Raw genomic sequence first — 16,942 nt, forward strand, 5'->3', positions numbered from 1 at the left:
GTTTTAAACTATTATGTATAACATTGTACCACTATTGTATTACAGCCCATGTGTTTTAAACATTCAACAACTAGTGTTCACACACTATAGTACACATTAACATTATTGTTGGGTTTTGAAACGTTGCCAAAGTAATTTTCTAAAATTGTCGCAAGACAAACTGTTTTTAAAATAATTAAATAACCATATTAATCTATCAATAAATATATGTTTTCAGACATTAAAAAAACAATTACAATTGAAAGCAAAATATCGTAGGTAATTCTATGGTTTTGTAACTTTGTAAGCTATATTGCACAATATGTGTTGTACCAATATTATTAAAATACAGTGAATACCTATTATATGTACTACTATTAAATGCTTATAAGTAGGTAATATAGGGTAATATAGGGTAATATATTAATATGATATTATCTATATCGATTAAACATGATTATATGATATTTTAATAACAATTAACTAACCTGATAATAATCCATATAGTTGCCAAAGCCCATGTGGTTACAAGAACATGTACAAGTCTGAAGATGATACTTCAGATCTAAATCTAAGTCGACATCCTCTCTGTCAAACATTCCTGGTACATGGCCCCTTTCTCTCTGTTCTGTCGATCTTCTGGAACTTTGTTTCTTTCCACAATTCAGTTCGAATTCCGCTCCAGCCAGTCTGGTATTCATCCGAACACAGGAAGATAACTGCCGACCACATCGTTCTTGTAACAATTGTTCAACCATATCGTTAGCTAACTATCTGTAAAAATAAAAGCAAAAATAGAATTTTGGTTACGAACTTGCTATAAAATTAAACTGTGTAAATGCATAATCACGTTTTATAATGACAATATGTTTTACAATAATCCGTTGTTTTGCGAATAGACTAACCCTAATTTAGTATCAAACCCTTACCTAATATAAACACATAATAAACAATTCCATGTATGCTAAAATGGGTGAAATGCGTAATTCATAAAGTACTGTTTATTCAATCAATACTAAAAATAAAATCACATATTAGGTATATTACAAACATCGATTAGCAACTAAATTCATTTTTCGGCTACCTATATAATATTATTAACTATAAAGTTCAAAATAATTAATTTTATTATGGTTACCTACTTACGATCAAAAAATATACAGCTGACTGCTAAATATGACGTTAAAGAAAGTAAATATTTTAAATAATGTTTTATTCATCAACTTTATTAAAACTTAATTTTCACTATACTAAGTGTAATAGATGTCAGTTTTATTGTATATATATATACTTATATGTGTGTGTGTAAGTACTGTGTGTGTGCGTCTTTGTAATATATATTATGGTTTTACTAAAACAAAACTATTTATTAATGATTCATTAATTCAGTTACATTTGGGAATATATTGTGCATTGTTTCCAACTAATATTTTTTTTCACTTTTCACCTTTTGATTTACTCCTAAACATTTTTCATTGCTTTTGAACATGGAGAAATCAAAAGTTTCAAAAAGTTAATCTAGTCTTTTATTAAAAGATATCTAGTAAGTATATAAAGAGAGATGAAATTTTTGAACTTTCGCTAAGTTATTTTGCACCGTGAAATTAAACAATAATGGGCCAAATCATTTTGAAGAAAGTCCTTTAAATTAAATGACAAATACAGTTAATAGAATGATGAAAATAGCTTTTGCGAAACACACAATTAGTTGATATCTATATTTTATAACACGCGCTGTGTGTGTGTCTTTTATTGTTTAATGTAGACCGTAAGTATAAAATCATTTTCATATTTTACATCGAAATTATTGGCGAATGTCATAGTACATTCAAATGTATTGCTTTCCGTAGTTTCAAAGTTTAATTATCGGGTTCCGTCCGACACGCGAAACAAATAAACCATTAATTTCTAGCTTGTATAGAATTAATCGATCCCTTCAAGCGTTATTCGAGAATGAGAGAGAGGAGAAGAGAGAAACACGCACGCACACACTTTACCATCAAGTGTGAAAGAGAGACAAAGTGACTGAGATAATAGAGGAAGCACATTTGTTTGTCTCTAAAAGGACTACTGCAGTAGGTTCGTTGTTAACGATTCTGGATGGAAATTTCTATCGGTCACGTTTTACACTAATATTATGTATATTGAATGAACACTGGAGCTAATAAAAATACGAAGATACCACTTGGCACTTCTTACATCCAATAATAATTCAATACACTGTTCAATCGTGTAATTACAGTGGGTAGTGCAATTGATTAAATTATAACTATTACGTTAACACTATAAGTATAAACTACATTATATTATACATGTATTAAATAACCTCACTTACGACTTTTCATTAAATTAGTATGTGTGCATGTAACACTCTTTAACAAGCACTAATATATGATAGTGATTAGTGTGTCAATGTTTAAATATTCAATAATTTTATAAATTATAACCATAGGTAGTAGTCAACCATCGTAGCGCATAATAATATTGTATTATCGTATCTATTCATAATTTAATTAATCAGCGATGATTCGCTACATCAAACACACTATTTATAACTATTAACTATAATAAATAAAGTCAAATATTGTTAAATTCTAAGGAAATTTATCGATGCCATTTTATTATTGTTTAAAAATCTTCCTTTGACGGTTTTAATATACTGTACTGTACTGTACTCGTTAGTTTCGTTACTTAAACATATTATACATATTATTGTATTCTAAACTTTAACTACTTTAAAAGTTATAACAAATTAACAATATGGTTCAATGTTTTATATATAAAAATCAAAATTTTAAGAAAAATACTTTAAAATAGAAAATTAAAAATGTACTGTATTCAAAATAGAAAAAAAGTATTATTTATAAGCTTTATTATTTTTTAAATAATCGTTACGAGAGAAGAAATTTTCTAGGAATTGCTTTTATAGTTGCAGCATACGCATTCAAATATTTATATTACGCTATAAATCCAAATAGCAAAGTCAAAGTGTTTTACGACGTATTAAGGTAATATGACACAATGCTGATATTGATCGATTAAATGCATAAAAACAAAACTATATTATAAATTAAATGAAACTAATAATATTATTTTTAATTAGTATTTACTTGACACATATTCTGAAATAATAAGTGTCATATGCACGTTTCATGTCACTGTATAATGGTATAATGCCAATCATACTTAGCAAATATAAATTTAAAGTCAAATGTAAACAGATAATAATCATCGTCAGATTTTCCAACTTTAATAAATTAATATATTTCATATTAAGTTGATAAATTAAAAATGGCCACAAAACTGTAGTGTCCATTAATAGATTAAGAGGTATATATTTTACATTTGAGAACCAACCAATAACAATTAACAGCGGTACTTATGGTATAAAGATTTAAGTTCGGATTGATATTTGTAATTTGATCATACAATTTTAACTCTTTACTGTAATATTATTATGAGACTAAGGAAAGTTGTGTATAGTAATAATCGTAGTATCATTATTATTATATATAAAAAAAAAATTAATTATACTCAATTCATACTCCTAAAGTAATAATAGTAATAAGTGTAAGTTTTAATTATTACAATGAATTATAGTCAAAATATGTTTAAGCAATATAGAGATTCGAAATATAATGATATGTTATCCATGCGAGAGCTGAATATCAGAAGTGTACCAACATCTATTGCGTTAGTCATTACGGATCATTGAATTGTAAATCTGTTAGGTTTTCTTTTGGAAAATTATGATTAAGTGTCGTCATCAGCACCACGATATGCAAAAAGACTAAACGACTTCCTGTCAGATTTTTAACGTCAAAAATGCCATTAATCATTTTACTGCAGTAATGTGTTGTTAAGAATTTTGAATGTAATAAAAAAATTGAAGTGCAAAAAAGGTTAATTGTACAATAGTGTGTTTTTTTATTATGCCTGTTAACACTTTTTCGTATAGGAGTGGCGGACGTAGTGGACGATTTGAGACGCGTGTAGAAAGGAGGTATCTTGTCTGCATTTTATTTTAAGTTTTTTTTTTTCAATTCGTTAAATATTGATCAAATTTAAGCATTTTAAGATGATAAACTGTTACATAATTTATATTTAATATTAATTAAAGTGAGCAGTTCATATTTTATTCTAATCAAAATAATTAAGCCTGACCCTTTTGTTAATGCAAATTATTTATTCAGTGATTATTTTAGCCATACTCAATTTTTTTTCAATAATTTTTTGCTCGATTCGTTTAGTTTCGAATATTATAAAGCAAAAAATCAAAATATATGAACAGCATAAAAACGTATTTGATATTTATTATAATGCCAATCTAAATTTAGTAAATTATATTAAATAAATTTATTTAAAATATAGGTACGATAGGTATGATCATGGTTATTGTAATTATTTTCTTATAAAAAGTTCTCAAAATACTAATTTTAAAATGAAATCGTCAACGATTATTCGAACATTTTTATTAAAACACTAGATACGTTAAAAACTTTTGAATTATTACCTGTTACCTATTACAGGGTTAAATCTGAAGCTTGTTTTTAAGGATAGGTAGCGAATAAGGATAATTATAAGTGACATAATATAATATTATAAATTGCAAATTTGACAGTGTTTATGTATTTTAATTAACAATATTTTTTATAGTACAACTATTAACTAGAAGAAGAAAATTAACCAACTGGCGAACAGTACTGAAACAGGTATTAAGAGGATAAAGAGCGGTGATTCTATTTATTTTTTTTATATTTATAATTGAAGTAAATCGTATATCGTAATAATAAATAATTTCAAATTATTATAGATTAGATAGTAAATGTTTGTTTAAGGTAATAATAATAATTATAATGATAACGATTTTCGAGCAAACGTGTTATCTACAGACTATAGTTCTATTATAAACTTTAAAACATGATATAGGCACCGTGCCACCGTGGTTTTAAATTAACTATAAAAATATGTAAAACTCTTCCCCCACCTACAATTAATTTTCCTCTAAACTATTAAAATTTCAGAATATATCTGCAATATAAAATATTACAATTTCCAATAAGAACTCTGGTATTTTATGAAATATGGTATTTAATATTTTTATCTTTGGATAATATCTATTACCTATATTTATTTTTTCGTGATCTCCTATGATAATATTTTATTTTTAAGACAATGTCATTATACTGTATATTATAAGAAAACGAAATCCACATTTTTATTCTTATTTATGGTCTAAATCAAATATCAAGAGTTCTAAATATTTTAAATTTATTTGAATTATTTTAAATAACTACATTGTAATTTTTATATGACTTACATAACTACATAATATTAAATTTATCGAAAAAAATCAATATACCTAGTTTATAACAATAATAAGTCTAATAGTTTTATATAGTTATAAAAATACCTTAATTGTAAGTTATAATTTAATATTCATAAGCACCGACAAATATTTCTTATAAAAAATAATGTATTGATTATATATAGGCATATAGCTATATATTTATTGTATGCATAATGCATCTATTACATAAAATAAAATAAAATAATAAAGACAACAATTATAAATTCTGTGCTTCAATATCTGAATTTCAAACAATATATTAAGGTAAAAATTTAAATGAAAAGTTTTTGTGTTCTATTTTCAACTGTAAATAATCATTTATTTTTTTTTTTCAGAGATAAATAATGAAATATATATATTATATTTGACATAATCACTTTTCAATCAAAAACTTTGCTAGTATACTTTAAGGAAAAAAATATTCAAATACAACCTATCAAACATTTAATGTAAAATCGATTAAAAGAAAAGATACGTCGAATCTCTTCAACATCTTGTTAACATAATTTAGATGACTTAAATATTGTGTATTAGAGTTGTCCTTATAAACAACAAGCAAACTAAAACTTTTATGTCATAATAGTTATTAATAAACATCTTCATAATATAATATAAATACTATACACAATAATGATTAATGATTATAATATATTTTGAATTTCTCGTTTACCCGATATCTTACCCCCGAACAATAATAAATGTTCTGAACTATTTTTACATAAGGAATATTGCTTAAGCCATATATATAATAATCTAGAAAGAGTTTGCGTACACTAAAAAAAATAAGCGGAAGTAAAGTTAGTCTATAATTTTACAATATTTATTGAACTAGGTACGGGATATGAGAAAAGATATAAAAATATAAGATAGTGTAAGAAATTTAAGAATTGGGTACCAGTTGAAACCATTCCTCGATTATTAATTAATCATTATGTTATTAATTATTTAGATGTTCTTTTCTTATCTTTTGAACTTATCATTAATTCAATTTTATAACAATAGGTACTTTAAAAACTTTATATTTCACACTTTCTAAAGTTACAGCAAAAAAAAAGTTACAAACGAATGACCAATTTAAAAATATCAAAGAGTAGGTAGTCCTTTTAAATTAGTAAATAGTATATTAACATTGATAATGAAATTAAATTTACTTTTTAATTTAAATCATCTATTATAAACGAAATATATAATTTAGTATTTTTAAATATTAATCTGCATTTAAAATTTATCAATATTTGCCAATATAATTTATATTTTATTGTACTCGTAAGTAATAGAAGTCATTGGGGAAAAAAATAATTAACTTGCAATATTAAATAATAAATAAAATGTATATTATGTAAGTATATATTTTAATTCTAAATATTTTCTAACAAGTAAATCACTCCTTAACATTAAAAAATTTTCAACACTATTAATAACGCTTTACAAATGATAATGGTATACACAAATAATACAAATATTACGTGTTTTGACTTAAACTTAAACCCTTTAAACTTTAAGTAAAACCAAAACATAATATTTCTTTATTGTGTATATACAACTATGAATATGTACATATAAGGTTACATAAAATAAAAATTGTATTAAGTCGTTCAGTCCATCTGCATAGTTTATAGTTAATATAATATATGATTATATCAATACATTTAAATATTAACATATTATATTACAAATGAAAAAAGAAATGTCATCATTGAGTAGTTTAAAATAGAGTGCTATCTAAAAATAAAAGTGTAGATGAAAAAAATAATGTTCAGACTAAGTGTTTACTTAATTTCATATAAAATACATATTTATAAGTTTTAACAATAGATTAAGAAACTAAATACTATTTGGAATATTCAGTAAAAATATTAAATAACACATAACTTTTATAAGAATCAAAACATAAATGAACAAAATTCATTTTTATTGTACCAAGCAGAACATTAAAAAATATATGATTTCAAAACAAATACTTTTTATAAATATCACTCTACACTGTTAACAATATTCAAATGAAATTTCATAAATTATGTGCTACAACTAACTTGTTGTACAAAATTTAAACTTATACTAGGGATCATGAAAATTTACAAGTACATAGATTTAATAATTAGAATCAAAATAATGTTCTATTGTAAAAATGTGAATAGTTCATAGTATAAATAGTTAATATCATAAAATTAATCTAAATACATATTTTTAAAATAGCACATTATAATAATATTCATAAAATACATAAAAATGTCAAATTGTAAGTCTACATCAATTTTTTTTTTTTGAATTAATAATTAACACCATGGTTGTTGTTAAAATATGTAATTTTCTCCTAATTTGAAATTAAAATGTCTAAAATTATTAATAATAGCTAGATTTCTAGGTTCCAGTGTGAACTTCCTACTTCTTTATTATCGATAGTTAAATAATAAAAAAATTCAAATGTCTTCAAATAACTCAAGAAGAATCAAAATATTATTATGAAAATTATACTATGTATAGAAAATGATATTATAAATATTTGGTAAAAATAATTTTATCTGCGGTTATTCGTTATTGAATTACAAAAAATTAACAACAATCGTTTGAGAAGAAACAGTATTTTACGATTGAAGATGTAATATGTACAATTTTGAATCAAACGCTCATATAAATTTAATTCAACTATTTCTGGCAGAAATTTTTTATTTCTATTAATAACAACTTATGAAAAACCTTGTATTAAATTATCAAGCTTTTAACTGAGCGAAAAATATTTCATTGAAATTTAAGAAAAAAAATGTAAGCAAAAGAATATCACTCTGATGTGTATTAAGTATCGAGTGAAACACTAAGTATTATTATAGATATTAGATATATTAAATTTAAATTCAATGAAACCTATTATTATATGAAAAACGATTCTGAACGGAGACAATCTATCAGCTTAATATCGTTAAATATATTTCATATTTTTTTATTTTATGATATTGCTATTTAAGTCATTTATTTTACTCTTAGTATTAAGATTTGTATTGATATCATTATTTCTGAAAATATTATATTTATTATATTATAAGTATTTAATCATTATTATTATCTATATTTATACCATATTATACCATATTATATCAACTTATATAACTCTTTTCTTTAAACTTAATAATATCTTTCTGTAATTACCATAAAACAGTAAAAATAATAGATATACTATAGTTATATAATATAAATACTAAATAGATTATATCTTAAAATAAATCAAAAATGTCTAATGTCATTTATTATATTAAAATTCTTAGTAATATAATATACGCAAAAGTTTTAAGTTTCCATGAATTATGTTTTTAAATTAAAAAAAAATAATTAACATCGTTTAAATAATTAATTTTACCTAAATTTAAATTTAAAATCTCTATAAAAAATAATTGCCTAATATATTTTTTAGATTTTAAGGTTTCAGTATGAATAACTTATGAAGAATCTTATGTTACATTTTCAAAACTTAGATGAAAAAAGAAAAGTTTTTATGAATTTTTAACTACAAAATAGTTTACTTTTCCCAGATTCTAACTTCAAGTGCATATTATTTTTAATATTCATTTTTTTTTTACACACAATCTATAAATACATTTTTACAATTTATTTTAAAAATTTTAAGAGAACTTAGTGACTTTAATATATACGTGAATAAAGATACCTTACAATGAAGACACTTCGGTGTAGGTATGTTGGTTTTCAATTAGTTAATAGGCCCCGACACTAATTGTATTTTAGACACCTCTCTTAAGGTCACCAGTGATGTTTATGGGGGTATAGTTCCTTCACGAGTTAATTGCGGTGGCCTTGGAAACGAGCATAGAACTTTTATAAAGAGTGTTGGCGATTTTGAAGACAAGAGATATAGAAAGATCAGTATAAAGTGTGTGACTGGAGACATAGTATGAAGCATTAGTGATTTGGCTGAGATATTTTGATTGGAAAGTTTGAATACTATTTAATATGTTGGAAGATTTGATGAATCCCCAGAGTTAGATTCCACAGTTGTAAATGTGTCTTAACTTTTAAGAGAATTTTATAGATTAATATTTTGTTGAGATTTGTGTGTTTTGAGGTAGAGATAAAGCTATGTAATTGAGATCTATTATTTATAATGAGTTGTTTATTCCAGATGTGAGGTGCCCATATTAGACGGCAGTCAAGATATGATAAATAACGGACATTTTGGGAAATTGAGAGTGATATATTTTTCATGGAAATGAAGGAAAAGTCCTTATGTTTGAGTAAGAATGTGCAATGTATGGACTTAAGTTAGTTTATTTTAATTCCTCAGTATTTTTACGTGGTTTATAATAGATTTAGAGGGCTTGAATTATATTTGACACGACTATTTCAGGATCAATGTGAACAATCAAAATGATTTTATCATCTACGAAGTCAGTTGTGTAATTGAACTTTGAAGAAAATATCAAGTACGTATCTACTAATATTATTGTTTTTTTGGAATACAACAAAATATCAAAAACTGTATGAAGAGAAATAATTATTTTTCAAACTATTATTGAAAATCATAAAAAATGTATTTGCTTTCCAATAGATTTTTTTTATGTACTTACCTATAGATTTTAAATCATATAAAAGACCTTTTATTAAATTATCTTATATATAAGAAAAAAATATTTTATGAAATTATAACTACAAAATAATTTGTTAATTTTTGTGATTTTTTATAAATATTATCAAAATTATTATAAAAAAATATTGTAACTATAGATTGTCAATATTTTTAAATTGAGAAAATAAAAAAATATTTAGAGATTTGTAATAATTTTTTGAAAACTTCCACCAATTGAATAATTTTTAATCGCAATTTATAAATAAAAACTAACAATTACTCATACAGTCATACCTATAAATAGCTTAAAAATCGTCGAAATGTTTCGAACATTTTATCGTTAATTAGTTGAATTAGCAATCCAAACAAATTACTAGTTCATGAATTAGGTAAATACTCTCGGGCGAAGTTTCATGGAAAGCATTTTTGTCAACTAAATTGTTACAGAATTCAGTAATTACTAAATGACACAAATAATATTGATATTTGTTGTATATGAAATTTTAATTACTTTATGTAGTTTTACAGTAGACTCTTGGTGATTCGGTGATTTGAATTTTAATAATTTATTATTCTTAATACACGAAAAATGTACTCCCTAAAAATCATTTTAAGGTAATATCGTTACTAAGAATAATATATTTTTAAGTATATTAATAATTTTTCTTTGAACATTATTTTATGGAATTAACAATTCAAACTTACATGTTTCAAAAAATAGTACAAAAAATATTCCTCAATACACCATATTTCATACAAAATGAAAACTTACACAAATTAAAAAATTCAATAAAATATAAGTACTTAAGCTGAAAATGTCTATAATTCAATGCTCAAATCAACAGGTTCACTTCATTGTAATATAAATATAAATATACGCCGAATACACCAAAAACGCGGTCGTCCACACAACCTTATTAATTGATTTATTATTGATTATATGTCTTAATTAATTATTAATTCTATATACTTTATTAATAATATTAAATTATATTTATCATTTAATACTATTATATGATGTCAATTTTTCATCATATTAAAACATTTATAATTTAACATTTTACCCATGTAAAATTGTATATAACAATTGTTTGTTAACTACATAAGAACTTTTTATTTAAAAAAAAAAATGAACATTTGTTAAATCGTATTTACTTATGATTTTAACACTATATTAAACTAATGTTTTTAATTTATTTAGCCTTGTCATTTATGTAGTTATAAATACCAAAGTTTGGCAAAACGTTGAGTCAATCAAAAATCTAAGAAGTACCTATTGAAAATAATCGGAAATTAGATGTCACGTCACTATAAGGAATCCAATTATATATTTCTAAAATCTGAAGTATTTAGATAACTGATGACTGATAAGTATCAATGAACTAGTGAATGTCTATATGATTTATTGAAGAAGTGACGCGGAGTTAAAATATTTTAATTTTTTTTTTTTTTTTGCTGTGATAAAAAGAACTGAAAAATTCAAGATGGCTATTTTATTCATATTAAATGAATCGGAATCGGTTAAAATATTTAGTATCTGTTGAAATTTCTCCAAGTTTTCAAAAATGTATTTAGGTATTTAGGTATCATAGTAAACGTTTATAACACTTCAACGCACTGTTGACTTAAAATATCAAAGAATGTTTAAACTGTTTGAAGATAGACTATTTCATCGCTATTTAAAAAATAAATGTATTTAGTTAAATCCTGCTTATTAATTCGCTTTGTACCTACTACGTTTTCATGTGTTACACTAAAAAATACATTTTACTATAACCACTGGGTACGTGGTTTATTTTGTTTAGTTTAGAATTTTAAAAACAATATTTCTAAGAATTTTACGCTAAAGTGATAATTTTAATACGGATGACTTAAAACATTCATAAGTCTATATACATACATAGGTACATAGTACCTGTCTACCAACTGGCAACTGTAAGTTATAATATAAAATTAAGGAATCATGTGTAACTGTTTTTTCCACAGTGTAATAAATTACAAAACCACAAAATGTGTGTTAATAATACTTTAGATAGATAGGATCATAATTATTAATGGTTGATAATCATACTTCTTCCGTAAACTTAAATATAATCTCATTATCGAATTGGTATTCTGAAGATGTAATTTTTGTTTGAATCTTGGAAATTTTTGTATATTTGATTAACACAATGCCACTTTACCACCCTACTGTTTTCTTGATCACTTTGTTTATTCTTAAACTATAATTATTCTACATCATCCTTTTTATATATAGCTAGGCTTTAACATGTTCACAAGCTTTCGTTTATCAAGTTTATGTGTCTCAATATTCAATTTTCTATTTTCAATTTCACTTTAAGCCAGCCAGCAGCTAGAAAGTGCCCAAACCTTAGTCCGTGTCATAAAAAGTTATTAAATATTAGACACAGTTACTGAATGCACCGGTATAATAATATGATCTATCTGGTTGACATAGAAGCTCTTCAAATACCTTATTTATACATTTTTTAAAGCGGAAACATCGTGATTTTTATCTTTAATTCTCTTCCTGTAGCTATTATTATTTGAAATGTAATATAAGCTACGTATGCTTATAGTTTTCATGAAATATATATTCTTCGTCAATTTCAGCGTTAAATTCCCTTAGTAAAATTTGCATATACCTACTCGAATAAATTAAGTATTTCATTCGAAAAAGACACTCGACTGTCGATCAGACCGATCGACCAACTTGCTTAATTTTTAAACTATTGTTTAGTATCGTAGATTTATTTGTAGTATACTATATAGCAATTTTTAAAATAAAGATTTACTAGAGGTTTCTAAAGGTTTACTTAAATATAACAAAACTAATTCAAACTTATTGAAAACATTTAAAGGTACCTTACTCTGTATTCAATATAATACAGCGACCAAAATATATTAATGTTCAAACGCACATTAGGGGAATATTGTGAAACGTTCAATGAAAGAACCACGAAAATATATAGACATCTGATAACTATTTGTTTAAAAACAAAAAGACTGAAAACGTTGAAAGTAATGTAATAATGCCTAATGGCTATATACTGTTAATAAAAACAAGAAATTGTGATATCTCACCCTCCCATGAGGACAAAGGTTGATTCAAAAAAGAAAGATACTCGTGTAAATGGTAAATACTTTTATACATTAAACGTGACATTACAAATTAATATATATAAAAAAAAAATCTTGACAGAAATATAGGTACCACATTCATTAAAACTACCAATTTTTCTGATCAGTATTCTATAATCAAATTATTATTACATTTCTTGAGAATCGATATGGACGTAAATTTGCTTAGCAATATAAGTAAGACAAGAGTAAATACCAACAAATTTGTATTATAATTGTAGATTTAGTATAATACAAGACACTGTTCGTCAATGTAGATGTATATATTTCCAGAAACTTGAGTTTGATTGACTTATCAATTAATTATATTTACACACTTAACTTAAGTTTGAGATAGTCTTTACAATTAATAATAAGACCTGCTGATATAAACTTTCAAAATAGAAGGAACATTAATTTGTAAAATCTTATTAGAGTATAATAGACAATAGTCAGCGAGTCGTTTACAATAAATAATAATTTGTAAACTGTTTACATAGTACTCTTTTTTCGATGAGATATTAAATTACGATCACCCATCCCCATTTATTTCTTCAAATGTGTTTAAAATAGCTAAACTATTAAAAATTAAAATATTTAATAAGCTTCTTATAAACGTTTCAAATGTTAACTAATCAAAATTAACTCAATCAATGATCAAAAGTCTACAACTCTAAATTGGAACATGAAACTCTAAGTTTCGAATACTTTAACAAATTAAGAAACTTAATTATATCAAGAAGTCCAGTAGCATTCTCATTTGGAGGTTCAGAAACATTAATATATATGATCTACAGTTTCAAATTATTATTTAATTAACAATCACTCCACAAAATAAATGTATTATCATTCTTACAATTCCCAAGTGAATTTATAAATTTAATTAGTCACTTTAGTTTAAGCTAAATAAATATATACAGTTACATAAACAGTTACTCCAAATTCTAGATATCCTAATTTTTTTTTTTTTTATTATTTTTTATTTTATAATTTTTCCGACTAAATTAAAAAATACAGTTGTGAAACTTTAAAACATTTCAATAATCCCAGCCATAATAATATGCATTATTGTATACACATTACACATATTATTATAAGTGTCAATAACTTGAAAAAAAATGAGACTAATAAAAATAATAGCATTCAAAGGCTACGTAACTGTTGTTTTTTTGGTAGAAAACTTCTTATTCTAGTCCCCAAACGTAGGTCAGAATGACAGTGCTAAATTTCGTTTTAAAAAAATATTTAAAATCCTTAACATGTGCGAAGAAATGACCGATCCATATTTTGTATTTTTATACTTGAATAATTATCATACAAATAATTTTAAAAATATCTAAAATACACAAAATGTTTAAAATATATATTTAAGTAACTATAAATAATTTAAAAATATACCTTAGAGTCAATCTCTCAACATAATATTATAGAAAAATTAGAGAAATTTTTTTTTTTTTTTTAATAAAATCAGAGTATGCATTGTAACGTAACATAGAAGTTAAAATCATCTGTTTGAGTAAAAAGTAAGACATTTTTTTTTTATTGTTATAGTCACAGACACAAAGTAGATTGTTTATATATGCATGGTAATTGGTAATTCGTAAAATCATCCCTTGCCTATTATTCCTATACTCGTATATTCAGTATTACTTGTATTACTCACACTAATGATCATTTTACGATTAACCTTTATTGCTGAAAGCCAAATACATATGAAATTATGCCTAAAAAATATTCTTTGAAAATCTTATAGTCGCAGTCCTATATGGTCATTAACTTCATAATGAAATTAATTCATATTGCAATAGATTAACAAACTGAACGATATTTGTATCTTAAGTTCTAAACTATTATTATTATTTTCTTAATTAGAAGTGTTTTTTAATAGTATTTTATTTTAAATATTTATATAAGCCAAATATTATATTATGATAAATAATTTAATACTATTCTAATCAATAATTTTTTTGGAAAATTCCTTCAACCTAACTTATATTATTTATATAGATTGTGTAATGTATTGTTAATGTATGTAAATTATTAAACAAATTTAAAGAATCGTTTTAGTCCAAAAAAAATCTACTAAGATATGTAAATTAGGTTAGGTATACGTTTGACTTCAGTTTCGTCAATATTCCAATAATATTTTACATTTTTGTAATTGTCAATATTGGTTTTTGATATAAGTTATAGTTAATATTCAATATACAATATACATACATATTATACATATACAATGTATATACTATATACTAATAGATCTTTTAAAATAATAAATAATGTTTTTGTTGGTTTATCAAAGAAATTTTTGTAATCTTAATAAACCAACTCTTAAAAAATATCATAACTCATTTATTATGCCTAAATATCAATAAAAATTTTTTTTTTTTTAATATACATTATGTACGAGTATGTATAAAAAACTTTTTGAGTTTAAAAAAAACAATTAAATGTATAAATTATTCAATATAATTTTTAAAATTAAAACAATCATTTCACATTTTTGTCACTCAAAGTTAACAAAAAACATATTAGTTTTATACAAATGCTTTTTATTTATTTTTAAACAATGTTTTGATTAAGGGGATACGAGAGATAAAAGTTAGTTGTAGCTCCTATATCGATCGGAAATCTAGTCAACACAATACTTTTGAAAAGATGATTTTTCAGATTCCGATAAATTTCTTTAAACGTAATAAAATCAAATGAGATTGTCAACAAATCTTTTATCTACAATAATTTTTATAACTATGAGCCAATTGTTTTCAATTCCTATAATTTATTAGTATTTTTAAATATAACATGATAAAAAAAAAAAATCCAATGACTACGTTTGAGAAGTCAGACACGGATTTAGCACAATACTTTTTTTATTTAAATTTAATCATTTTGATAGTATATTAACGTTAGGAATATGTTTGCAAAAAATATAATTGGTTAGATTAATTTATGCTATTTTATGATGCATGTTATTATACATAAAATAACCAAAAATTGTGATGTTATGTACTAGATTTTTGGTTGGGTTAATAATTAATATAGGTACTAAGAATAATAACATATTCATCCCAGTGGACCACACATATTAGTGATTTTGTGACCATTAGCAGCTATATATTATAGTTATTTATTATTCATCCAAAATTATAAAGTATCTAAGTAAATCGGAATTGAACTTAGTTTTTATTTACTAATACTATATTGTGTGACAAATTTAATAGTAATTTTTTAAAATTTTAATTAATTTAATAACGCCATTAATTTTAAATACATTTTACATGATATTTGAGGTTTATTTTATTAGTGGAAACTATTTAAAAGTCGGTGTAAATGAAAATATTATTTAATTATTCAGAAATAACTCAAATCATAATATAATAATACCTGTTGAGTTTATTTAACACAACATAATAGGTACCTATGTTACCAATTTATACTATAAATATAAATATAAATAATATAAATTTATTTATACTATAAATTCTAATGTGCTAGCTAATTTTTAAAAATTTTACCATTTTAAGAAAATAATATCCAATAATAATTAGTTTAGTATTTGTTTTTATTTTTCAAAAATTAATAACACTTTTTTCGACTATTCCAAATTTTAAAAAATGTTCTTGAGTCACAAGAATAATAATTGTAAAAACACTAAATAAAACAATCGAATCATTTATTGAAAGTATACACTTATTACCCTATATCTTATAAAAGGTTTTTAATAATATAAATAAAAACCTTAATATTTTTATTCCTTATAATTTATCAAACAATTTATTTATTTTTAGTTTCTATTTTAATTAAAATAAAATTTATGACAATCATTAGAATTATTATAGATTGAGTAATTTTTATCTAATTCATAAATATCACAGAAAATAATTGTAATACACTTTAGGAACATGAAAAAAATTACAAAT

At 23.5% G+C, this 16,942-nt stretch overlaps 1 protein-coding gene across 1 annotated transcript in view; it reads right to left on the bottom strand.

Moving 5' to 3' along the window:
- LOC114129761 (dipeptidase 1-like) overlaps window positions 1-16,942 on the bottom strand; it is a 139,633-nt gene that overhangs the window by 111,571 nt on the left and 11,120 nt on the right. Inside the window, exon 2 of the mRNA XM_027994592.2 lies at window positions 468-753. Within this exon, the coding sequence (XP_027850393.1) occupies window positions 468-737 (270 nt within the window). The 5' untranslated portion in view covers window positions 738-753. The remainder of the gene's footprint in view (window positions 1-467; window positions 754-16,942) is intronic.

This window comes from Aphis gossypii, chromosome 1, assembly GCF_020184175.1.
Source record: "Aphis gossypii isolate Hap1 chromosome 1, ASM2018417v2, whole genome shotgun sequence".
In the NCBI taxonomy this organism is placed as follows: Eukaryota; Metazoa; Arthropoda; class Insecta; order Hemiptera; family Aphididae; genus Aphis; species Aphis gossypii.